Genomic DNA, 24,799 nt, shown 5'->3' with positions numbered 1-24,799 from the left:
TCTCTGGAGTGGCCCGAAGGACGGCGGGGAGCTGGCCCAGGGGACCCTGAGGGGATTACAGGAGGCGTGAAGGGCGTGATCGGTGGGCACAGCGGGCCTCTGGACGCGGAATGGAAGAGAAGGCGGGTGCACACAATAGCAAAGGCGCGTGTGCGGAAGGTTCCTGTGCGCGCGGGGGCGGAGCAGAATAGGGCCGGACAACTGGAAGTCGCTGGAGGGCATCGGAGAAGCGCGCGTTGAACGAGACGTTCAACGTCCATTGAGGGTTCCGGATGTGGGTTGTGGGGCCGTTCTGGGGCCGCGTTCTCCGGTGGCCCTGGGCGCGAACTTGAAAGGGAGAACGTGTTGCAGGCGTTGCGGAAGGACGCCGATCGTCAATATGGACGCAGTCAAGGTTCAGCTACGCACGGAAGCGTTCGGTGTTTCTCTTCAATGCATCCGAGCGAGCGAGAGGGTGTTGCTGCTGTAGGAGGTGTTGGTCCCGGATGTGTGTGCAGGTGATATACCGAAGGCGACCTGCGCAATGCTCTTCGCAGCAAGAAAACGGGGAGAAGGGCGGGTTCGTCCGGTTGCGCCAACTTGCGGGATCTCTGAAGCATTCTATAGGCACGGAGATGTTCAGCGTAGGGATGGTTTAAACGAGGCACCACAGCATGCTACCTTGGCTGAGATTCTGAGCAAGCAGGCACCGTAATGGACCCGTGCGGATGGTAGCGGCGGTGTCTGAGATGCACCAGCGGGTGATCGTGACGGCCCATCGGATGTATTTAATGCTTGCGCCACCAAAGGTTCCAGAGAGAGATGCGTGTCTCATGCGTGCATGCCTACATGCACTTCCAGCCGCTGTACATTTGCTAGAAGCATACTCAGTTCCACCTCGATCTGTGCTGCCACATAGAACGGGATCCCTGGGGGACGTACCTGAATTCCGGGATCGCGTCTTAGAACCTGAAGCGCAATGAGGTGATATCAGGAGACCTTCCTGCGGTGCGGCTCTTCGATGGCTTGAAATCGCAGCCTCCATATTATTGCGCCGCAATATCGAACGGTAGATTCAGTTACGGGTCATCTTTGCCAAATCGACATAATGAAAATAGCCGCACCGTGCTGAGAGGTGTTGCTATAGATATGAACGCATCTTCCCGTACGCCCATTTCGAGCTGCATGTGTGCTTGAGCTAGACAAATGGACGCGCTCTTCAAGGGTAGCCGCTTCGGGCACATGTAGTCGTTTGATGTTCCTGATTTCGAGAGTATACGTCGCTGTCTGCCGCCATGGTACTTGTCAGTCTGGGCGAGATATACTTCTCGTATATATGCATGCGCATAGACGACGAGAGATGGCCTAGTTGCAAACTACTCAGAACTCAGGCTAGCAGGAAAGAAAGACAAATTAGATCGGACACGGAGGATCAAAATTACGCATACTTACCACTTACTAACCTGCGCTACTATGCATGTAGGAGAACTATGCATCGCATATATGAGCCCATAGCGGATGAGGTCTACGATTCACCGTCGTCGTGAACGGACAAGTTGCAGTCGACTTGAAGGCTGTCATTTGAGTTGACACCTTCTATCAGCAGAAGCGCCCATGCGATTTCTGCCGCCAGTAGCGGGCGCTTGCGTATGTCTGTTTCCTGGACTCCGACGACGAAAGCTCGCTGCACCCTCTCTTGAACGCGACATAGTCTTCGCATCATCTATAGGCTTGTTTTCCGTTGCATGAAGAGTCTTATCTATCCAGCCTCGTAGCTGAATACCGTAAAACTCGTGCCAGGCTGGGTCTGAAGTCTACTGGACGCTCACGTACTTCTCTCACGTCTCCGAGCCTCCCGGATTCTCTCCTCCCTCCCCCAGCCACAAAGGGTTCTCATCTGCCACCATGAGCTCCAGCTCACGCCCAGCCTCCCCACAGGCGTCCCTTGCCGTGCCCGCACAAGCACCGCTGCACACGCACGAGGCGTCCACGAGCTCGTCGCCCGTGCCACCCACGCCGCCGCCCAAGGACTACACGTTCCGCCCGCCCGAGGAACCTGAGCACAAACCCCCAGCGGCAGCAGCAGGCAAGATGGGCAAGCTCGGTATCAAGGCGGCGCCCCCGGCGGTGATCCCTGCGGACATGGTCATCGACATCTCGCGGCCGTTCAGTGGGATCGAGATCGAGACGGACTCGGTGGAAGAGGCGGAGGTGGAGGAGGCTGATACGACGCTGCGTGCAAGCACGGATGCGCATGGGCCCGCGCACGCGCTGGGAAAAGAGGGTGTGGCGGAGGATGAGGAGGTGGTGGACCTGGACGGCGAGACGGAGGCGGATATCACGGCCGCGCATCGACTATCGGACAGCCCGACGGAGCACGAGGTCGGGGGGTCGACGCTGTACGGGTCGGGCGCGGGGAGTCAGCGGGACCGCGACCGAGAGCGGGCGGCGGAGAGGGCGGAGGAGCGGGAGCATGTGCAGGAGCACCCGTTGCGGCTGGACGTGCACCCGCCGTCGCCGCCCTCGTGGGACTTGCACGACGATGCGGAGAGGGGAAGGATTAGCCCGCAGCGGTATGAGTTCTCGACGGCGAAGACGCGGACGATGCATGAGTTCACGAAGCAGCCGCGAAGGTGCGTCTTGGTGTGATTGCTTTCTGTGTCTGATACTGGCTCACACATGCAATCCGTCTACGCGATGCGTTAATCCTGGGTTTCCCAATACCCTCAGTCACAATCGCCCTCTGGTCCCACATTCGGCGTACTACTTCGGCCCTCCACCACCCGACTCAGCGTATGGTACAGATCCGATAGGCCAGATCGGTGTGCACCTTCCTCGAGAAGTTGTGCGGATAGAGAGGGACTACACCGGAGGCGAGCTCCCCCAATTCTCGTCGACGTACCCGCTGGAACTCGAAGGCAGGGTGAGTTCTATATTACTTCCTTGGTGGGCGCTCCGGGCCCTTCAGATCTAAAGGGATCGCGGAATACTATGTAGATCACACCGACGCAATTTCTGGAGACGATCAACGCCATAAACGAGATACTGCTCTCTGCGCACAGTCTCGGGCAGGCGTTCGTCGACAACGCGCTCGCATTCCTGAGCTTGCAAGCATCGCGAGCCCTGAAGCGGTCGCACTGCGACAAGGTAGGCAAATATGCTCCTTGTACTTCGCTTTACTAATGAAGTTATGATGAACTTCAGGAGATGGATCGATTGAAGGCGATGATGGACATGCTCAATGAGCACGTGTACAATCCCGTGGGTCTGCATCTCCGGTGGCCGCGCTCCGTTGCGTTTCTCTTCGTAAGCTTTCCCCTCGCGCATCACACATTGAGTCCCGACTAAGTAATGCTTGCTAGATGGAGATTGAGTACTATGTAGGTCTTCTGTCCATCTCTCATGCTCACGAACATACAAGCTAAAACGTGTCTTGCTCAGTGATGCGCGCACTTGCAATTGTTGAAGCGCTCATGCCATCCTCGCTCATCTTCGCTGTACGTGCCCCACTGAAGCAAATATTTGCGAACATGCACTGATTTACGCCTATGCCTTTTCTAGCCTACAAAGGACCGGCCCATTACCCCGTTATCTCCGTCCTCCCCGAGCCCGCATACCACCATCGTTTACACTGTTTTCGCCTGCGCAACCTCTTTCCTGCCACTTGGCTCTGTTGTCTGGTTTCCACTCTCCTCCGTCTATCCCTTCCCATCCGCAACATATAGGCCATTGTACGATATCTCCCCCGGCCACGCTCCCGTATACCACGCACTGCATATACATCACGAACACATTACGTCTTTTTGATATCTCTCCCTTCTTCCCTTTATAATACTGCCAAATAGCGTCGGTAATTGCGGGACATGCGTGCTCGCTGATTCTCGCATTGTATCTCGGTTTCAGTACTCATGCACATTTCTTGTCTGTCTTCGGTCATCCAGCAATAAGTATATAGACATTGGAGCAACCGTGTGGATATATTGCATCGTTCATCGTGGAATACAAGCTTCCAATGCTTAAACCTCAACATCCTCAAGATATCCCTCTCGAGCCTCACCGTTCATGTCAAATACGACTCGGGCGATCCCGGGGGGCGCTCACCGCAACACGTGGATCCTCGAAGAAGTATGCGGCTTACCAAGCTGGGCAAGGCCCCGAGGAAAGGGGGACCCGGGAGGCGGGTACGCTAGCGCGCGCCGCGGAGCGCACATCTGCCGCCAGATGCCGCCACGGGAGCGGGCAGGAGCGGGCGCGGGGCCGAACGCCGAGCCCGCGCTCTCCGGACGCATCGGAGCGTGCGGGATCGGGTGCTCAGCGCTCAGGGGCGCTAGCGGCCGCCCAATCAAGCTCAAGAGCGAGCGCGGAATCGGGCCGAGTGTGGTGGTCGTGCCATGAGGACGGAATGGGGACGGCATGCGCGGGGATGCGCCTCCGCAGTCAAATTCGATGGACAGGGCAGGCTGCGACAGGAGAAGATAGGATGGCGGGAGCTGTGCACGTAGCTCTGACGAGGATGGTGACGCCATGGGTGACAACATGCAGGGGTTGCTGGGACTAGGTTGAAACGTGGCCTGGTGCTTGGAAGTCTTCGCCTGGGATGGACGGAACTGCCAGGATAGAGTTGGGCCGGTCGGCTGGAGACGCTAGCCAAACAAATCCGATGTGGTTGTGTCCTTCATTCCAGAAGAGTTTGGCAGCTCAGGGCAGCTCGCGGAACGTCTTGGATGAAAGTTGTGGCCTGCGACGGCCGTCTCGGTGCACAATCCTCGGTAAGTTGTTGTCATCGCGAGATGCATGGAAGAAATTCGAAACGAACCGCGCGGCGAATCCGACAGCGGGTGGCTTCAGGCGTGACAGCGGCAAGGAGGATGAACCTCCTGCCAACGATCCCCGCCGCCTTTCAAATTGCAGCACTTACCGCGGCCGCCCTCACGCCCCAACCAGCGCGGCGGCGCGCAGGCCACACTCAAGGGGCGCCGACCGGGAATGAGCTCGCTCTCAAAAGCGTTCACCCCGCCCAGCCGGCGGCGCGCGCAGGTCCCGATCGGCGCTGGCGTCGCTCGATCGCCCGTTCCGGGCGTGGCTCAGCGGAGTCTGGAGAGTCTAAATTGAGAGGCCCGCGAGGCGGGTTCCACCGCCAGGTCCGAGTCTCACCAGGCCCCGGGCGCACATGCGCGCCCTCTGATGCGCTGATGCGATCTCGCCGAGTGTCGTAGGGGCACGCGGTGTGGATCCAGGATCTCTGATCGTGTGGGACGAGTTTGACACGGGCCGTGCGTCGGGAGGGAGGGGCGGCGTCGGGCGAGGGCCCGGTTTCGGGGTTACGCTCCGTGGCCGGACGGTTGCCAGGGACGGGGGGTGGAGTTCGAACTCGATGAGGGGAGGGAGGGGCTGGAACGTGGGTGGGTGATCAGTGTTTATGCGGGGCCTTGCGGGGAAGCTTGAAAAGGGGGCGTGAGTGAGTTTAAGTTGATGGGAGGTTGGAGAGGTCCAGGATGATTGACTTGCCAGAGCAGCCTGTGATAGCAACACGGACACTCCGCCATAGCGAGATCTCTGGAAGGAGGAATCAGAGGCCGTTAGCGTTGCACGCGTACCTTGCTATTCATTGTAAGGACTTCACCTTGGGCTTCGCTTACTTTCGCGTAAAGGGGAAAGGTTTTGCTTTCAGCGCAAACCTCACAACGTTCGCCCTCAATCGGCCCGATTGTTGGGTGGGCATCATGCGGCGATTCCTACCCAAAACACAACTTGGAATATCTGGTGGCAGTACCGGAAGGTTCCTGCTCCGTCGAAAGCCAACGCGAGGCGCTTCTGATCGAAACCTCCACAAATGCAGAGGTACCGCACATACGGCCCTTCGCTTGCGGTTGTGTAGCCAATTGTATTATATCGATCTTGTAGGCATGTGGAATGATATAAACACACAGGCGAACCCGAAAAGCGACAGAGATAGGAGTATCAACGACCCCACAAACGGTGTCTCATGACCATTTCTCTCGCCACGCACCTAATGAAAAAGTAGGGTGGGTTGAAGGCGAGCTACGTCCGCTATCAGAACGTGTTGAGGTGCGGTGGGGTAGGGCCGGACCAGAGGCCGTCGGTGCGCGTAGTGGAGAGAAGGCGTGTCTTCGGTGACTTGTACGTAGAATCCGGCAGTAGGGTGGCGACAGGGCCCGCTCTTGACTTCGTTTGACGTCCTCGCTGCCGTACGGTTTGAAGTTCGGAGCGAACAAGGCGGCTCGTACCGGACCTAGTACGTAGTAGTTCTCTTATGGGTGGTAAGTCAGATAAGATAGACGGTGGACATGCAAGGTATGTACGTACCGACGGCCATATCGGGATCGTTATACGCTCAAGTCGCGTTCAAGGCTCGGACGGTCTCTCCATCTGCACCGGTCGGATCGTTAGGCGGCGCAACCTAGCGAATCCCGCCACCGGAGCCTTATCCGGCGGTATGTTGTGGGCGTTGTGGGGTGTGAACGGGCTCCAGACGGCGAACGTGAACATCGCCGGGGCCGCCTACAGGGTCAATTGAATGCACAAGTCAAAGAACGCTTACCGTGGTTGGCGGTGGCAAGCTGATGCGCTCTTCAGGCTCGAACTTCGAAGTTCGCAGTCGTATCGCGAGCATACATGGACAAAGTCTGGAGCTCGCCAAATGTTGCAGTGTAGCAGAACCGGGTGAAGGCATGTTGCAGTGAAGCTCCGGTGTTGTGTACGAGCACGCTTCGAAGGATCTATTTCAGGCCCGGGTAGATAAGTAGTTGTCCGTCGGCAACGGTAGACGACGCCTACAAAGACATGCTTACCGGCGCAGGCCTAGACTTGGATACGTAAATCTGTGCGTGATAGCCACGTTCATGTTTGTTGAGCATCTCGACACGAGACTGGGCTGTGCGACATCTTGTGAAATAGGTAGGAACTTGCAGTTCCAGTTGAGTCTGCACACCGTTCAACGGTTTGCTCACGAATTCCTGTGTCTCGCGATGCCGGCATTCCGACTCATACGGGTGCGTACCCAACCCCACGAGCGGACAGTGGACAAACACACATATTGTACGTCGTCGGCACAGGGCCGCGCGTCGCCCCGCCGCGCCCCCACGGTGCGAGGCTATTATGGCTTCAGCTCTGACGCGGAAAGCGGCGCGCCGTACTGGGAACTGAATAGCGGCGGCTGCGCGTGGCGAGGAAGGACACTGCGAACAGTTCCGGGACGCCAGAAGGAGTTGTTCGCGCAGCGGGTGACGGCAGCGAGTCCTAGCCGGTAGCGGGATTTCCGAGGGCAGCGCGCGCAGGTGCACTGCTAGAGTTTGAGCAGGTCGAGGCGTTCGGTACCACGCAGACCGGTAACTCTGCCTGGGCGCAGTCAGGGTTCGCAAGACGACGACGTCGGCGTCGGCGTCCGCGCAGTCGGACTCGGGGCACGACGTCAATCGGACAGTACGCCGAGCAGCGACGAAGACCGACGACGAACGCAAACGCTGTATTGGCACTGGCAGAAGGTTCGTCGACGTCGAACACCTGCCGCGCAAACCCCGTTCGGCCTCGACGCGGAAAGAGCAGAAGCGCATCCACTCCGAACGCACCGTCGTCACTCGGACGAGGAACAGGCGCCCGCGAAGTGCCCGGGGTGCTGCGAAAGTTTAAGAAGCTGCCGTCGGACGAGAGTTGTGCTGGGTGGCGTCGATCGCGAGCCTGCGTCACCGAGTGCGGACAGGCGAAGGCTTCTTACGGGCTGTGCGCGGGCACTGTACGAAACGCAGGGTGGGCGGCGCTGCGCGGAGAGGCTGGCTGGCGAATGGGAGGCGGACAGCGGGTTGGGGGAGACGGGTGGGTCGGGAGGCACTCACGGGATCGACGTGTGGGGCTCGGAAACGCGACGGTGTCGCTGGTGAGAGTCGGAGTCTGAGATGCACGGACGTTCGAGGGTGTGCTGTACGGCATCGGGGTTCGTTACAGACGATCTTCGAGCGGGCTCGGGTTCGACGCGGGGTTGCCCTCGTGCATTGTGCATGCACACAAGACCAAGACGGCACCGCCCAGGCGATAAGTCCGGCACTGCAGTCTGTGTTGTATTGATTGCACTGCTGTGGATATGCGTCGTGATCGGCGTCGCGCGGGGCACGTACCCGTTACGCGGGACAGCAGCGATGCGACTTTGCGCATCAGATGCGGATTCACTCGACCGTGAACTTGAGGGAGTGCGCGGGCGCTATATCCACGGTGTCGATCTCGAGTCTTGATGTGCACATGGCGTGCCGCCCGGAGTGAGTGAAACAGCGCTATATTGACAGAATGAACGGGGCTCCGAGATGTCGGAGAGGGATGCTACCCGGGTCAATGGGGAGTTGAAATATGAACGTGGGGGAGGTGATAGCAGTTTACAGCAGTAGTGGAAAGCACCGGTGGAAGTACAGAGTACATACCGGTTGAAACAAGATGCTTGTGAGGCGACAGAGCGCTGCTCCAGCGGCGAAATCGGGCGGTTGCGATGCGAACGAGACATCCGTCGAGGGACGGTGGCGGTGCGGGAGAGGGCCATCGCGAACCCAGCGTACGCGCCTCGAGCGGAGCGCGGCGAGCAGAGTGCGATAGCGCCTCGCGCGTCGGGGTGAAGAGGGCGCGACTGTGGTCTCCAGTTCCCAGGTCCGCCGGCTTCTCGCCGGGGACGCCCGCTGCGGGCCAATGGGCGTTGTGGCAGCGGGTGGCTGAGCGCGCGGGGAGGGCGGCCTCGAGGGCGGCTAGGAGCGCGCAGGACCGCTGAGAGTTGAGTTCAGTCAAGCGGTGGGTTGGGGCCGGAAGTGCGAGCAGCGTGCAGCCGGTCTGGTTGAGGAGTTTGAAGAGGCGATTTGAGCAGTTGATCACGAGAACCTCGAAGAAGACGGTCGGATCAGATTCTGAATATGGTTGGGGAAGGCGTAGATCCGAAGGGCCCGCTGCTGCGGGCGTTTTGAGCAGGTTGTTGGACGCAAGAGGGCGCAGTGGATGGTGGGCATGCCAAGGTGGGAGATGGACAGGCAGATCTAGGAGGTCAAGCAGGGTCAGCAGATGCGCAGGAAGGTGTCGAGGTCGGTGGGAAACGCAGCAGAGAGTGTCCCGGTCGGGAATCGTCGGTACACTGCAAGTGCCCTGAGAAGACACACGGCAAGCGTTGCCGGCGGCGTGGAGAGTCAAACAAAAGGCGCGTTTGCGGGGAATTTGGGAGGAAACGTTCGACCTTTCAGCGATGTTAATATTCAGAGAAAGCTTGTGAGCCTGACTAAGGCATTCTAAGGCGTTCTGATGTGTTCTGCGTGTGCTATCACCTACAGCGACGGAATACGGGAGCGCAAGAGGAGTCATTTGGATCGACTTGTTGGGCTTTGTCAGCGTCGCATCAGGCGTTGCGGTGGGCGGATATCGAAAAGTATGCGGCGGCGAGCGGCGCGAAGCTTGCGCAACCCCTCTCGGTTTTTCCCGCGACTCGAGCGCCCTCCCGAGTCTCATTCCCGCCGCATCGCTCTTCTCCATTCCACTCTCATCTCGACCGCCATCTCCTCCGTCTCAATTCTCGTCTCTGCCGTTCCCCCCGCTGAGCAACCCGCCTTTCTCAGCACCGTCTCTCGCTCGGGCGGCCTCTGACGATCCCTGACGACCTCGCTTACTCAGCGCACTCCGCCCAAGCTCCTTCCGGCCTGATCTACGCTCGCTCGCTCGCCGCGCTCTCCGTCTCCCCCTCGTCAGCCATGAATTTTCCTTCGTCAGAACTGCACTCCTTCTGGGATATCTCGGCCCAACAGCCTGACACGTTTTCAGCTCTGGCAGACGACGACTTCCTCGCTTTCCTCCAGAAGCAGTTTCCCACTGCCGTAGGCCCCAACGCACCCCTGTCGTTCGATAACCCGGACGGCGTCGATCCCCAGACTATTTCCTCCTTCCCCCCGCTTAACAACAGCCCGCCGTCCAGCGACAGCAGCCCCAGCCCCCCTAGCACTCACCACGAGTCGAGTCTCTCACGGAGACAATCCGGGGCTTTCAGCAACCCCCCTTCGGCCAACGGCTCCGATCAGCATGAGCGGCCTCAAGAAGACAGCACCCTAAAGCGCAAGGCCGCCAAAGACGACGATGATGACGACGACGACGAGCCTCAGGCAAAGTCGCAGCATACATGTACGTCCTGTTATAGCCGATGATCCGAAAACCCCGTTGAACGCTGCAAATAGCTGGCTCCAACAAAAAGGGTGGGTCAAATAGCTCGCGTCGCAAGTCGGGAACCCCGCAAGTGAGTCTCAGCCTCATCGCGGTTGTCATGTCAGATCTCATCGGCTACTAGGATGAGACCCGCCTTCTTAAGCGCAAAGAACAGAATCGCGCAGCCCAACGTGCCTTCCGTGAGCGCAAGGAACGGCATGTCAAAGATGTAGGTCTTCTTCTCCGACGATCGTCGCACAACACGTTGTTGACCGATCGCCGCGCAGCTTGAGGACAAGGTCGCCGCGCTCGAGGCCAAGAACTCCATGTCGGAGCAGGAGAATGAGAACCTCCGCGACCTCTTGCAGCGCCTACAGAACGAGAACATGATGCTCAAGCAGGCGGCGTTCACGTTCACGGCCCCCCGCCAGAACAACGTCGCCAACGGAACGAGCACTGCGCAGTCCTCGATGAACAACCACAATATGCAGTTCAACTTTGCTTCGCCCGGCGCCGGGCCAAGCAAGTCGCCGCAGCCCGCACAGGCACACCAGTTCGACCTGAACTTTAACTCTCTCATACCGTTCGACCCGAACACCCTTAACCCGGCTGAGGACTTCCCCGACATGGACAACATGAATGTCGATTCGTTCCCATTCGCGGGCACTTACAAGACGATCGCGAGCAACCCCATGTTCACGTCGTTTGCGGAGCCGTCCCCAGCCGACAGCCCGCCGTTGTTGGTAAACAACTCCCATCAGTTTACACCGGGATCCTTCGACTCCTTTACGGAGCATTGGACACCACCAGAGGGAAGCCAGGACGCTCTCGAGCAGCTCTTTGGCGCCAGCTTCCTCTCATCCAACGCTAACAGCGTCGCGGACTTCCAGGCGATCCTCGCGAGCTCGCCGAGCTCAATATCGCCTATATCCCACGCTTCACTACGCACGCCCTCTCTCTCGTCCGCCGGGTCGTCGCCCGCCGGTACTGCGCCTAGTCCACATACAGGGAACGGCAGCCCAGCACTCCACAATATGACCGACTGTCCGAAGACCAAGGAAGGTCTTGCGAAGGCAGTCATAGACGGGGGCCAGTCGAGCTTTGTGCAAAGCCCGCCGGCTCACAACATGAGCTCGCCGCTCTCCCAATCGGACAGCTCGAGCCCAAGCGCGAACGGCGGGGCGGCATGCGAGATGCCCTTTGCCCCGATTCTGAAGAAGTCGGTGGACGAGAGCGGCGCAGGGCCATTCGTGACGTGCAAGGGCTCTAGCTTCCCGAAGACGGAGAAGAGCGACAAGAACGTGGAGGTGCTCGCGGCATGGCGCAGCATCACGAGCAACCCGCAGTTTAAGGTTGGTCTCCCCTCTGCGCGCAGTGCGGGGCAGTGTTAGCTCACGCTCGGTTGTGGGCCCAGGATGTGGACATCAACGATTTGTGCTCAGAGTTCACTAGCAAGGCGCGCTGCGACGGGACGAAGGTCGTGCTCGAGCCCGAGGGTGTCCACCACATCATCGAGACTCTTGCCGCAAGACACGCCCAGGCGCAGGCGCAGCAGCAGCAGAAGTAGGCCTCTCCATCGTCTCCACACCCCGACCGCGCCGCCGCCCCTCTCGCTCTTGTCTTTCGCAGGTCCATTCATCGCGGCATCCCCCTCCGTTCCTCGTCGCTCGCTGATTCCTCGACTGCATTCGACATCCGTTCAATGACGACTCCGGCTTGGGCTCCGGCACGGTATACGGCGGCACGCATTCGACGCGCCTCCTCCCTCTCGACTCGCTCGTAGCATTCTTCCCTCGTATCGCACTCGCATATCTAACTGTATCAGGACGGCTCATTATCAGCATCATCGGCATTTTTCTCTCGACTGCAGCGGGCGCACACGGACTCGCGGTGGGCCTCGGAACGCGCAACACCAGGTATGTGGGCTGGGACGCGGGGTCGGAAGCCCTAGGGCGGCTTGGGTCAGGCGAGGACGCGCCCCGGACTGGGGTGGACGCGGTCGGTCGGTCTCCTCGTGCGCGCGCGGTATTTCCGGACCTCCGCAACTCGCTATGGAGCATGGAGCGCCTGGTCTGCCGCCAGCAATCCGGGTCTGCGCGCGCCATGGGAGGCCGGTGGACGTCCGGGCGAGGACGGGAGCCGCGCTGAATTGCATTACGGCCGTGCTTCCGCGCTACACGCACTCTCACTCACGCGCTCGCACCCTCCCGGCACGCTTCTGCTCGCACGCTGATCCCCTTAGAGTTGCCTGTTCTTGCATAGTTCGCCGTCGCCCGCTCCGTGTCCATTCCTTGTATCCCCCGCCCCCCGCTTGTCTGTTGGTTGGTCGTCCGTCGCTGCCGTGTATGCAGTTATGCCCGTCTTGTCTCTCCTGGTTTCCTCTCTTATCCATCTTCTCCGCCTCGCTCCTATTGCTTACCCCCCTCCCCCTCCCCTCCTACCCTTTTCTTCACGTCGTCTCGGCCCCGAGTCTGCACGCTGTCGATGTCTATAGTCTCGCTCCCGGTCCCTCGTCTCGGTGTCCCTTCGTCGTGGTTGTGTATTGTGTATTCTATGATAGCGTACCCTTAACGTAGTGTGCCCTGCGTGTTACGGTCTCATGTATCCGTCTCGTATCAGAAATATAAATGTCTAAAGAATCACAGTACACGCTCGAGGTCCAAGTACATCTCGTAGCCACCTTGTTGAGCTTGGATACGAACTTGTCGGTCTAGGGAGAGCGCGGACCTTCGGCTCGGTCGTCCGTTAGTAGGTACTGAGGCGGCCACGGATGCTTAACGGGATGCACACACGGTTGTCGCTCGCGTACGCACGCAGAAGGGCGCGTGAGATGCGCTACACGCATAACGGGATCGCGGCGAGTGGACGACACTTGGGCGCGGCAAAATTGAACTGAATGGGTGCCTTGGGACGACCGAGTGGGCGAGTTGGGGGTTGGTAGCGGTGCGGATCCCCGGCCATGCTCAGGTGGCCGATATTCACCAATGACACGAAGAGACTTGACTGTGGGGCGCCGAATCTCCGCGGGTGAGTTCAGGCACCGAGGGTATAGACACCGCGGATCGACTTCTATCCACAATAGATTTGCGAATGCGGACTACTGTGGCAGCATTGGATGAAATTGAAAGACACGGTATTGTGTCACACCGATTTGCGAGGTAGATGTACACAACACTGGTACATTTGGTACAGTTCGTACAAACCGCTGAAGGCTCGTGAGCAGCCCTCCTCACGACCTCTTCTTCGTCGCAACTGCGGGCTGGCCGAAATAGTACCGCTTCCGCCCGATGCCTGCGAACCAAGCAAGCCTATGTACACGCGTTGACGCGGTTCGAATGGTCAGTCATCAACAGTCGAAAAGGTCATTTGAACACGTGCCGCATGCTGAGGAGAAAGACGACGAAGGTGATGTTGCCGTGCGTCATCGAGTTCCAGCGCGCGAAGTCGTACTTGAGTTCAGCGGGGAGGCCAACGAAGGACCACAGGATGCTGTTGTTGAAATGCACAGAGATCAGCTCTGCGCTGCGCAAATTCGCGGCAAAGGTCCAAGACGCACTGGGTCACATCCGCGAGCGCAAGGGCAAGGAAGCTTGCGCCCATGATGCGCTCCTGCGCGGCAGGGTTGCCCGGGAGCGCGTCGCGCACGGCGCGGAACACGAACGTGGAGATCATGCCGAGCAGCAGGTAACCTATACGACACGTCACGCGTCAATTTCTGTTCTTCCAAAAAAGAGCAGGTATGAAGGTGCGTTACAGTTTCCAAGCTGCCAGATGGCCATTGTCGTACGCGGATCGAGGGCGGCAGGGATGGGGCTCCCGTCCGGGATGAGCTCGTGGTGAAACCACGCAGCGCCGGGGAACAGCCATGCCATCAGGGCGGGCAGGGCCGTCGACGCTGGTATGGAGCTTTGTTAGTCCAGGTGGGTATGTAGCTTGGTGAGAAAGACTTACTAGGCTCGATGTGCAGGAACAGCAACTGGTAAAGCCCCGGGAGGGCGGGGAAGTCTGAGATGAGCGGCATTATCGTGGAAGTAGTTAAGTCAAAGTTCAGTCCTTTCTTGGCTTGCGATTTCAACTACTGGCGGTAGGGCAGGTACGAGGCGTGCGCTAAGGGTATGGTTTAGGAGACACTCGTACGACGGCTGCGTGGGGACCGTGGCAACTGGGCCGGCAAACTCAGGTGAGCGGGAAGACGCCGGACTCTCACGTCCATCTCGCACGGAGTTGATCAGTGTTACCCCCGATTTGGTAGGTCTGTAAGTTCAGCATCTTGGCGTCTGACGTCCATGGCTAGCCAGAACACAAGTAGCGTCTATGTAGCTCTTATAGCGAGCTAGATTTCCACCGATATGCGCAATAAACCTAATGTAGACCAATAGGAAGACAGATCACATCGTTGCGCACCAGGTTTCCGCGGCGAGCGCATGGAAGCATGTGTCATTCGGGGGAATAGGGAAGCAATGATACAACAAGCCATGATGAGTGGTACAGAACAGTTCGGGACGGAGTGTATGCAGGGAATAGTCCAGTATTATAGGGTATGTGTGGGATAAGTTATGTATCAGGACGGGAAGGAAGGCTACAAAGCAAGACGTGGCGAAAGTGCTTCAGGATTCCCCTGAAGGCACAAGTAAGCGTCAGCTTGATGCTGCTTAGCCAGGCAGGAAAGCATACCGTGAATCCTTTCGTTCGCTTGCGCGAACCCCAAGGCTACCGCAGCTAGTATCTCCAATTTGGAGGTTTGCGATCGCCCCTCCGCTAGTTTTTCGACCTCTGCCATCAGGTTCACAGCAGCAAAAAATGCGCCTGTCCCCTCGCTGGGCTGCGGCTCGGGCGAGGCGGTAAGTAGCGCTGGGATGGAGGCCGTATCCTCCACCGAAGCGGAGGCCCAGGGTTGTGCCTGTGCTGGGTGGACTTCTTGGATAGGGTCTGGGGCGACCGGTGGAGGCTCCAATTGCCAGGTATCGTAATATGCATATTGGTCTTCCACGTCAAGCGTGCACTCTGGCCGTTTGTAAGACGGCATTAGGTCTAGTGTGTAGAAGTGAGACGTCGTGGAGGAATGCCCGGTGGGCCTAGGAAAGGTGCACGAGTAGAAGGGGAGGTGATGTGATGTGGAGAAGGACCTGTGCGCTGTGGGGATATAAGCAGAGGGGAACGCGCTCGGGACAATGAGGATGTTAAGCCACGGCAGAGGCCAAAGCGGGCTGTTCGTCGGGGTGGAAGGGCTAAGCTCCCTCGCTTAAGCTCACATCTAGCCGTGGAGAGGATGGCGTTCAGAACTCCCGTGCATCGGATAGGTGTTGATAGACATGCTGCGACATTGTTTCCAGACAGAGCGACGAGGCAAAGGTGGGTACGGGCCACTTCCACACCGTCCTTACCTTTCCGTGGTAGGACTATTACACGCCTCTCTTGTTGAGCCACACAAGGGTAGGAACAGCGGCGGTGCACTGGCCTGATGTTAGACGAGGGGCACGTAGCCGATTTGTTCCAAGTACCGTTGGAAAATTTGATACTTCGTACAATGTCCATACCCGATGCACAAAGCGTTCCGCAGCAGCCCAGCGAGAAGGGTGTGGGTACCACACTGCCGACTGACGTCTCCGCAGGGCTGGACGAGCCAGGTGCCACTGGACCAAGAACGTGCGGGACCTTGGTGCCTGCGGGATAGGGGCGCGGTTGAAGATCCCATTGTCCGCACGACGTAGCGCATGAGGCATATTTGACCGTTGCTGCAGACTGGAATACGCGTGAGTATGTTTGGGCCGGGGGGCACAAGGCGATGTTACTGATTGAAATGGACGGTGCATCCTGTTTTCGAGTGATGTATTCTTCTTAGCGAGCCGTGCCGGCTGTATATGTCGCGTAAGTCATTGTTAGCACAGTAGGAAGATGAGCCAAACCTTCTTGATATGCTATGTGTACATGCTTTCATCGTCACTATCGCTAGGTCTCCCTTGCGTCTGAGGGTCTCCCAGCTTTCCCTCGACACGCACAACGAGCCGCCACGGCACCATGATCTGCCCGACGTATCGCGCCTCGAGTCCCTCAGGGCCTGCGTCCGGGCCAAGGCGGTACTCGTCCGCGTTGATGAGTAGGAGATTGAGCTGCTTGTCTGTCCCGGCGAAGGTCCCCAAGAAGACGCGCCCGTCGGTCACAGACACCCGTATCATCTGCTTGAGCATGCCCTTGAGTCTCTCCACGTTCACGGAGGGCTGCGCGGTACGTGGCGCGGGCATGGCGGTGGCGACGGGCGGTGAGGACATGATGGCCAAGAGGAAGACGTTGGACCACGTTGTGACCACGTACTCGCGAGAAGCTGAGGCGCGATCGAGCGCTACCCCGCGCGGTCAACCTTCTTGTCTGCAATCATGCACCTCCGATACACCGAACTTGACTCATTCCCCTCCGGACGCTGGCCTGGCTGAAGCTATATATCTGGGATACTCTGCATCAACACTCCCCACCTCGTCTGTGTGACTTGCTGCACCGCGCGATATTATGAGTTACTTCACGCTCTCCCCGAAACCTCCACACTCTGGCGCGGACAGCCCAGGCTCCTCTGTATTTGACCTGCCTACACAGACTGGCCTTGCTCAGGTGACGCCGGACAGACACACCCGTGCGCTCTCTGGAGAATCGGCTGAACGTCTAGAATCTGCTACACGGAGCGAAACGTCGTTCGTGGTCATCTCTGGCGGTACGGGGTGCAACTCGATCTGCTCCGCGTTCGGCCATTCTGCCTGCTATATCCTGCCTGTATCTGATGATGGGGGTTCGTCGAGTGAAATTATCCGTGTCTTGGGTGGTCCGTCGATAGGTGAGTAGCTCGCGTGGAGACGTCCTTGACCATGCTGAAGAAGAGGAAGGTGATATCCGCTCGAGGCTCGTGCGGCTCATTCCCCCTGCGGACGCCGCGTCTCCTCTTGAATCTATCAGGAACTTCCTGGCGTATCGTCTTCCCGCGCATTATACAGAGAAGGAGGCCCGTGAAGAGTGGAGGGATATTGTAGAGGGACGGAGCAAGCTCTGGTCCGGGATCCCGAACGACCGCAAGGAGATGATCAGAGGTACGTCCGCAACGCGGGACCATTCTATACCGTCATGAATGCGAATACGCTGTTTCTAGGGTTTCTCGTGCACTTTGAGAGTGAAATACTGAAGCGAGCACACAAGAATTTCTCGTTTGTCAACGGGAGGTGAGGGGCACGGACTTGCTGACCGGCCTTTGCTCATCCTTGGGGTCTTGTGCAGCATAGGCAACTACTTTCTTTCTGCTGCCCAGGCGTTCTTCCGGTCGCTCCCTTCTGCAATATTTCTATTCTCCTCTATCACCAACAGCCAGGTACTTGTCATCGTTATATGCGCGGAACCCTCCTGCTTACCCTTTCAATAGGCCAACATTCTCCCTGTGATAGTTACAAATCATACAGTGACTATCGCAGCTGAGCTGGTGATTATCTGCCTTCCTTGGCCTGAACGTCTATGCTCACTAAATACTTCTGGGAGAGCAGGAGAATGGCGAGCGGCTGGTCGGACAGTGTGAAATATCTCACCCTGTACGACAAGAGCTACGTATCGATGTCTCGACGGAGTCAGGACCGAGCTCGCCTGTAGATCCTTTAGACGGCACTCTTCCGCGGAGCCGAAACGTAATGTTTCAATCGGAGGGCAAGCACCAGTTCGAACCTCTCGGTGCACCCATCACTCGTAGGTTCCGCCGACCTTGGTATATTCTACTAGCGTAACAGTTCCACAGGTCTATTTTACATCAACGCGTACGGAAACGAGATCCACCCGTCGCCAAATCCAGACTACATATCTTCGCTTTCACGGCATGACGTGCTTGTCTACTCGTGCGGATCTCTGTGGACGAGGTGAGTCTCCTTACGTTTGATACACTTGCGTTCTGGATCAGGGGAGTCCTCATGGGGGTAACGATAGCATCATGCCTTGCCTGGCCCTGAAGGGCGTAGCAAACGGAATCGCCCGCTCTCGCTCCCTGCGGGCCAAAGTACTCCTCCGTAAGTCCGCATGTGGCGTCGAGATACCATTTGTAACTGTATAGAGCTGACTTTTGTACCGACAGTCAACTCCGCCAACGACAGGGAGACTGATGGATATACTGCCGTCGACTATATTCGGTAAGCCAGCACCCTGGCATGCTGTACACAAGGACGCCTGGGCTAAGCGACGTTATTACTAGCACCATCACGCGGACGCTCAATGACGGGCACCACGCGCAGACGTACGGTGGCCTCAGCAAAGCGGACACTACGTACCCCATCTCGGCATTCATTACCCACCTAGTATACCTCAAGGGCACGACGGTGGAAGTCGATGTGCCTGCTATCACAGTATGTTCTCCCGTTTCCTCTGCACGATCGTCTAATAATGCGCTATACGTAGGCTCTCGGGGTGCGTTGTGTGGAGGTGGACGGGTCTGCGGACGAGCGGACCCAGCTGCCGCAATTCGACGCACCGTCGGTTACGCGTGCCGTTCACGAGATCCTAGATAGTATGAGAGAAGAATGAACGTGTTTCTGCCGGGCATGCAGCGTACTTCTCGTTCTCGTTCGAGCATCCGACGCCCTATCGTATGGAAACACGTCTATTCAGCCTGAGAAATCGCAGTATGCGCGTCGTCATACAGCCCTCCATCATGTCTGCGGGTCGGCTGACCGCCCGCATAGGGCGGCCTGTGAATGAGCACGAAATTGGTCTAGAACGTCGGGGTACATGTCCAGATCAGCACCCGCGGCGCGGGGCACGCATCTTGCGCTCCAACCACGACGACCTTCATGATACCAGGCCCAGCGTGAACGACGAACTCGATGGCCGCCACAGAACCTCATGCATTCCCGTCCGCACTATATACCCCACACGGGGCGCACGCCTCGCGGCACCACGCGCGCGGGCACGAGGAGCCCAGAGTGAGATCGATTCTGCTCTCCGGTGCGTGTTCTGGGCTTCATCTACCCACGTCTATCTGCGTTTGCGCAATGTGCATGCTCCGTTATACCTCACATGAGCCGCGCGCTCACGCCGGCCTCGTTCAGCAGGCGGCAGGTCTGCATACTCGCGCAACGGATCCGGAGAACAGGAGGCCTCTAATGCTGGCGACCATAGCGCCTCCGTGCCCGGTCCCCCTTCGTCTTCCACTTCCACTTCGACTCGCGTCCCTCGGGCGGCGAAGCACGCCCACGCCAGCACAAGAACGAGCACGAGCTTAAGCTCGGGCGCACGACAAGCGGACGATGCGCTGCCAGTAGAGGCTTGGAGCGCACCCGAACCAGCAGAGGCACGTCCTTCCCCCACTTCCGCTTCCATACACCTCGAGGAGGACCTCGCGGCCGCCCTCGCGTCCTCCCCCACCCCGGACCCCGACCCCACGCTCGCAACACCAGCGATGCCCCACCCGCGCCCGCGCATGTCGCTCGAGCTGCCGCCGCCGGACCCGGGGGCGGTCGGGCTGCTGTTCGAGGACCACAAACTCGCGCTGGAGGGCACCTCGCCAAAGCCATGCATTGTGCCCGGGAATGCGCTGCACCTTATCGACGACGACCCTGCGGCCCCACGCTCGCAGACGCCGCCCTCCGTCATCATTGTCACCGAAGATGGGGAGGACGAGGAGGAAGACGAAGATGAGGAGGGGCGCCGCACATCTTCGCAGCCGCCGGTGCGCCCGACAGGTCCTAGGGTGCGGTTTCGCTCGAGGGTGCGTATCACGTCCGGGGTGCATAGGCACCGACACTCGATGACCGTCAACGGCACCCCAACTCCATGCTCGTCCGCGTCGGACTCACCCTCGTCCTCGATATCTGCGCCGCTGCGCTACCAGGCAGACGAGAACGGCGCGTGGGGCCCGCTGGGGAAGCGGCTCAGCGCGTACGCTGCTGGCAACGGGTGGCAACGCCGTGCGCAGGGGCCGACACACACGCAGCGGGTGCAGGATGTGCCCGTTATTGGCCCGGCGCCTGGGGGGAGGGCAAGAGGCGGGAAGACCGCGCGGTCGCACCACGAACGTACTCCGCTTCTACGTCCAGGACGGCAGAGGTCGTACACGGAGGAAGAGGAAGAAGAGACACAAACGGAGGAGGAGCTGGGTCCTGAAGAGCGGGCGATGCGCACTGCGGCATTGAGGAGAGAGGAGGAGGCCGTCTTCGGGAAATGGCCCTGGCGGATATTTAACAGACATGTGGGTCTCACCCATGTCAGACAAGCTTACATGCTGACCGTTTCCCCTACAGTGGTGGTGGTGGCATGTCGAGCCAGTGCTATGTTGTTGTTCCGACGACTCCGACTATGAGGAGTTCTAACAGTTATGACCTGTCTCCACTCGCTTTCCGCTACGCGCACTGCATCACCACCCCCACTCGATCTTGACATTCCCGGGCTTCTCACGATGATACACCTGTAGTGTACCCCGAGCTTCTCTGCACTGATGTATTCTATCACTCTACATGAACGGTCGATACCCGCGGCTGATTTACACTTCAAAGAACTGCGCCTATTCCGGCCTTCTACATCGACTCCTCCGCGAGGGATTTGACCATCGTCGGGGGTAGGAGCGCATCTTCTAGCCTTTACTTCGACTCCTCCGCAGGGGGCTTGACCATCGTCGGGGGGAGGGTCGTGATGGGCGGCAAGAGTGCCGCCGCCGCCTTGCGTGAGTTTTGGATGAGCACCTGGTCCATGATGACGAGCGCCGCCATCGCCTCAACGATGGGCACAGCACGGGGCACAACACAGGGATCATGGCGACCGCGAGCCGCGAGCTTGCCGGGAGTCCCGTCGTACTGCGCAGTCTGCTGCTCCTGCGAGATCGTCGCGGGCGACTTGAACCCAATACGGAAGTAGATGTCCTCCCCGTTCGAGATCCCGCCCTGCACGCCCCCGCTCCAGTTCGTGGTCGTGCCGAGGGAGCCGTCCGCGCGGCGCACGAACGCGTCGTTGTGCTTCGAGCCGGGCACCTGCGTCCCGCGGAAGCCGGAGCCGATCTCGAACGCCTTCGTCGCGGGGATGGAGAGCATCGCGTGCCCGAGCTTCGCCTCGAGCTTGTCGAACACGGGCTCGCCGAGCCCGGCGGGGACGCCGCGGATGACGCAGGTGACTGTCCCGCCGATCGAGTCGTTCGCCTCCTTTGCGCGGATGATGCGCTGCGACGGGTAGGGTTAGCGTGCTGGGGTGGGTGGATGGGGATGCGGGGGCGCATGCATACCTTGACCATGCGCTCCGACGTCTCGGCGTGCGGACAGCGCGTAGGCTGCGCGTCGACCGTCTCGCGCGTCACGGTCTTGAGAAGCTCGACGAACTCGGGGCTAAGCGCGTCCTCGACGGTGTCGTCGTCGTCGGCCGAGACCTGCGAAGGCGGCGAGACGGAGGAGGGGAGCTGCACCTTCCCTACGGAGGAGACGAACGCCACGATCTCGATGCCGTACGCGAGCTTCAGGTACTTCTCCGCGATCGCGCCCGCGGCGACACGCCCTGCGCGCTCGTTAGATGGGGCTAGGACGTCTACTTGGAATGGGGGCGCTCACCGATGGTCTCGCGCGCGCTGCTGCGGCCACCACCGCTGCTCGCCTTGACGCCGTACTTCTCGAGATAGGTCCAGTCTGCGTGGCTGGGGCGGGGGTAGAGGTCCGTCTCGGAGTAGTCCTTCGGCCGCTGGTCCTCGTTGCGGACGAGCAGGCCGATGGGGGTCCCGAGGGTGACGCCGTGCTCGATGCCGGACTGGAGGTGCACGAGGTCCTTTTCATCTCTCTTGGGAAAGGGCGCGTTCAATATGCTGGGAATAGCTTCAGGGGCGAAGGTGGACGTACGGGGGTTGTGAGGTTACTCTGGCCAGGCCTTCTCCTACTCAGTTGTGTCTGTACGTCTTGCGCGACCAACGGAAGACCCTGCGAACATGGTTCAAGTATGTGTATTGACCGCAAGGCGTGTTGTGAACATACCGGTGGGCATCCGTCGATGATAGCTCCTACCGATGCGCAATGCGACTCTCCATAGGTCGTAACGCGGAAAAGGGTGCCGAATGTAGACATGGCTCCTAAGCTGCTGCAGGTGAGATGGTGGGCGAAGAGAGAGATAGGTGACACGTACCTTGGTAGGTTTTATAGTCCTTCACGGTGCTCTGTGAGACGTGAGAGTCTGCCTGGGCGTGTACGGTACGTACAAGTCCTTCCGGGGTTACTGGTACTTAGGCAGGAGCAGAACGCCGGAGTCGGGCTGTTTTGTATGGCGCGCTTTGGCTGTGTTCCTCCGCGCTCGATCCGATGGTGTCGGACGGATGCCTGTAATGTTGACTGGGCGGTATGATCTGGCGTCCGTGTGCTGGGATAGGTGGGAGTTTAGAGTACGTCCGAGGCTCGAGTCCGGGAAGATGACTCCCAGTGCTGTAGATTGTCCGATCGAGCGTGCAAAATGAGATAAGATTAGATCTGACCGAATGACCCGCGGATTCGGACTCAGGCTCTCGCATCTCCACCATCGTCTGCCGTCGCGCGCTCGCCTGAACTCTGCTAACGCGGGAACAGAGAGGCAGAACGGGCGGGGGGTGATGGTGGTGGTAAAGAGAGAAGGGTGAGTCATTTTGTAAACGAGTGTTTGTGAAGTTTCTGACGTCACTACTGCGTCAGGAAACACGTTCTATTAGTACTTGGCTGCTGTTGACTGAGCGACATCCTCACAAAGCCCTTCGCGAATGCACCAAAATTCAGTGGTATCCGATGCCACATATTCTTTCAAGCCGAGATTGCATAAGATAGCGAAGGGAGGTTGTCGAATCACAGAAAGGGCATATTCAGCAAACGCCGGTGCTAAAGCGAATCCTCTGAACAAAGACGGCATATCACAGGATCACGACAATCGTCTCTACCGCTTACACATATAAGTAGAAACGCCAGAAGGTATAGCTCTCTATCGGTCAGAGCCCGATGCGTGCAGACAACGACGTGGCTAACCTTCTCAGGCTCGCATACCGATACGCGCTCTTCATACCCACTGGTCAGTATTGAGACAGAGTTCACTCTCCCTTTATCCAATAGGCGATTGACTTCACGTAGCCTTATGTGCTAGGATACCAGCTCCATGATTCGCATCTCGCAGCAAGCTCTCCAGCCCCGACGACAGGCGCATCACGCAAAACATGACGAAGACCGGATAAGCATCCACTCCCACACACGTAGCGTCCATGGCAGACACAAAGACCTCGAACTTCTCGCCCACCGTACCCGAGACAAACGGATACCCTCTAAGGCTTCTGTTAGCCACCGACGCAGAGTGGCCAAACACGCGGCGAAGGACATGCCGGACCAGTATCGGGTATGCAACGCAGCAAACACGATCTTCTTATTCCAACTGACCCAAATATATGACCAGAAAGCTTTGGAGGAGTATAAAGAGACCTAGATGCGATACACGGAGCGTGCCAAGAAAGTGGCGGCGGAGAATAGGCCAAAATATCCGGGGTACAAGCCCAAACCCGTGCAGAAGAAGGATAGTCAGCGCGCTCGCAGCCTGCCGTTGGCATTCCCACAGCGGCTGGACAAGCGACGACAGCCCATCCCCACGGATACGATTTGCAGACAGCGCTCCCCGATTTAATGCCCTCTCATGGCTTCTCGTCGTATGCACAGACGACCCCTGATCCCGGCACGCCTTATGGGGCATTCGGTCGCTTGCCGCCCCAAGGGCCGTTGCACCAGCCGCAGGCATCATGTTAGCAGAACTGTACTCTAAAACTTTTGTATCGCCTCCCTAATTCATCTTTTTCTGCTTTATGTACTTTATGTATGCTATAAATGACGCGGATTTACGATTTCGCTTGAACATCGAAAGCGGAGCGAACCTCGACATTTACCATATTGGGAAGCACACTCGTGGCGTTAGTGAGTGCAACAAACGCCGTCTGCCACTTTCCTTCGGACACTCTCCTCCGACATCAGCCTCAGCTTCAGCGTTGTGAGCAGAACGACTTTCATCATCTTGCCCGCTAATTTTGCGACGTTAAAGAGGTTCTTGCGTCAGACAATCGAAGCACGCACGAGTTGTAATGCGTCGACATCCTGAAGCGCTGGGGCCAAAAGCACATGGATCTTCGCCGCGGCGCGCCCACAACGCTTTGTTGCCCTATTTGTTTGGTAGGCTGGACAGCTTGCTCCGCGAATCCACCTGCCTATGTGTACCATGCTCTGTCTGGGTCGTAAGATTTACTTACACCGTACGCGCGCGCGTATGCGTCAACTTCTTTGGGCAGGACAATAAGACTGCAGTCATTGTGAGTGCTTGCCGGGCGCAGCCGCCTCCGTACTGTTCAATCATAGCTGATTGAACGACTTTATAAGTTTCCTTTATGCGTTGGACTGTCACGCCTTTGACGCATACTCTGCTGCGCAATACTCGCTTACCACGCGGGGTCGTCGTCATGTGGTGTGGGTCTTTGACGGCTTTGATAATCATCCAGGTCCTAGCGTACATGGAGACCAAGCGTACGGGGTACGGACTCAAAGCTCTACGAGAACAATAGACAAAGCGGAGGTTTCTTAGCCACGACCACTTAAGTTGAGCGTGGTGCGGGGCGGTGCCACGCATAGCTCGGACGTGCTTGGACACTGACAACATGGCTACTGCTCCCCTCTGCTCT

General features: G+C 58.5%; 7 protein-coding genes across 7 annotated transcripts; 4 read left to right on the top strand and 3 right to left on the bottom strand.

Moving 5' to 3' along the window:
* The first annotated feature begins 1,659 nt into the window (after positions 1-1,659).
* TRAVEDRAFT_68767 (uncharacterized protein) lies at positions 1,660-3,796 on the top strand. The gene is made up of 7 exons (XM_008035150.1): positions 1,660-2,612; positions 2,710-2,902; positions 2,977-3,126; positions 3,184-3,285; positions 3,342-3,359; positions 3,421-3,476; positions 3,541-3,796. The coding sequence occupies exons 1-6, from the start codon at positions 1,885-1,887 to the stop codon at positions 3,421-3,423; spliced, it is 1,194 nt and encodes a 397-aa protein (XP_008033341.1). The 5' UTR covers positions 1,660-1,884; the 3' UTR covers positions 3,424-3,476; positions 3,541-3,796.
* Positions 3,797-9,707: 5,911 nt separating this feature from the next.
* Positions 9,708-11,719, top strand: TRAVEDRAFT_111498 (uncharacterized protein; the record flags this gene model as incomplete). The annotated part of the gene is made up of 6 exons (XM_008035149.1): positions 9,708-10,131; positions 10,185-10,243; positions 10,295-10,381; positions 10,440-11,245; positions 11,321-11,508; positions 11,544-11,719. 6 exons carry the CDS (start codon positions 9,708-9,710, stop codon positions 11,717-11,719), a joined length of 1,740 nt encoding a protein of 579 aa, XP_008033340.1.
* Positions 11,720-13,259: 1,540 nt separating this feature from the next.
* On the bottom strand, positions 13,260-14,304 carry TRAVEDRAFT_68765 (uncharacterized protein). The gene is made up of 5 exons (XM_008035148.1): positions 14,104-14,304; positions 13,907-14,047; positions 13,709-13,841; positions 13,531-13,641; positions 13,260-13,460 (listed from the first exon to the last, which is right to left on the bottom strand). The coding sequence occupies exons 1-5, from the start codon at positions 14,171-14,173 to the stop codon at positions 13,382-13,384; spliced, it is 534 nt and encodes a 177-aa protein (XP_008033339.1). The 5' UTR covers positions 14,174-14,304; the 3' UTR covers positions 13,260-13,381.
* Positions 14,305-15,620: 1,316 nt separating this feature from the next.
* TRAVEDRAFT_26096 (uncharacterized protein) lies at positions 15,621-16,440 on the bottom strand. Its single transcript, XM_008033721.1, has 3 exons — positions 16,059-16,440; positions 15,945-16,007; positions 15,621-15,894 (listed from the first exon to the last, which is right to left on the bottom strand). The coding sequence occupies exon 1, from the start codon at positions 16,419-16,421 to the stop codon at positions 16,071-16,073; it is 351 nt and encodes a 116-aa protein (XP_008031912.1). The 5' UTR covers positions 16,422-16,440; the 3' UTR covers positions 15,621-15,894; positions 15,945-16,007; positions 16,059-16,070.
* Positions 16,441-16,656: 216 nt separating this feature from the next.
* TRAVEDRAFT_110003 (UPF0052-domain-containing protein) lies at positions 16,657-18,690 on the top strand (the record flags this gene model as incomplete). Its single annotated transcript, XM_008035147.1, has 11 exons — positions 16,657-16,975; positions 17,025-17,225; positions 17,285-17,354; positions 17,410-17,500; positions 17,552-17,608; positions 17,670-17,865; positions 17,915-18,032; positions 18,100-18,179; positions 18,245-18,299; positions 18,362-18,512; positions 18,565-18,690. The coding sequence occupies 11 exons, from the start codon at positions 16,657-16,659 to the stop codon at positions 18,688-18,690; spliced, it is 1,464 nt and encodes a 487-aa protein (XP_008033338.1).
* Positions 18,691-19,516: 826 nt separating this feature from the next.
* TRAVEDRAFT_112023 (uncharacterized protein) lies at positions 19,517-20,474 on the top strand (the record flags this gene model as incomplete). Its single annotated transcript, XM_008035146.1, has 2 exons — positions 19,517-20,353; positions 20,406-20,474. Coding segments are annotated over 2 exons (906 nt in total), but the record flags the coding sequence as incomplete, so codon positions are not given.
* Positions 20,475-20,741: 267 nt separating this feature from the next.
* On the bottom strand, positions 20,742-22,199 carry TRAVEDRAFT_17003 (chorismate synthase; the record flags this gene model as incomplete). Its single annotated transcript, XM_008033572.1, has 5 exons — positions 20,742-21,314; positions 21,377-21,642; positions 21,696-21,918; positions 21,978-22,055; positions 22,110-22,199. 5 exons carry the CDS (start codon positions 22,197-22,199, stop codon positions 20,742-20,744), a joined length of 1,230 nt encoding a protein of 409 aa, XP_008031763.1.
* Between the last annotated feature and the right edge of the window lie 2,600 nt (positions 22,200-24,799).

The sequence above is a fragment of the Trametes versicolor genome (assembly GCF_000271585.1).
Source record: "Trametes versicolor FP-101664 SS1 unplaced genomic scaffold TRAVEscaffold_1, whole genome shotgun sequence".
Taxonomy (NCBI): Eukaryota; Fungi; Basidiomycota; class Agaricomycetes; order Polyporales; family Polyporaceae; genus Trametes; species Trametes versicolor.
This window is presented reverse-complemented; position numbering and strand designations above follow the sequence as displayed.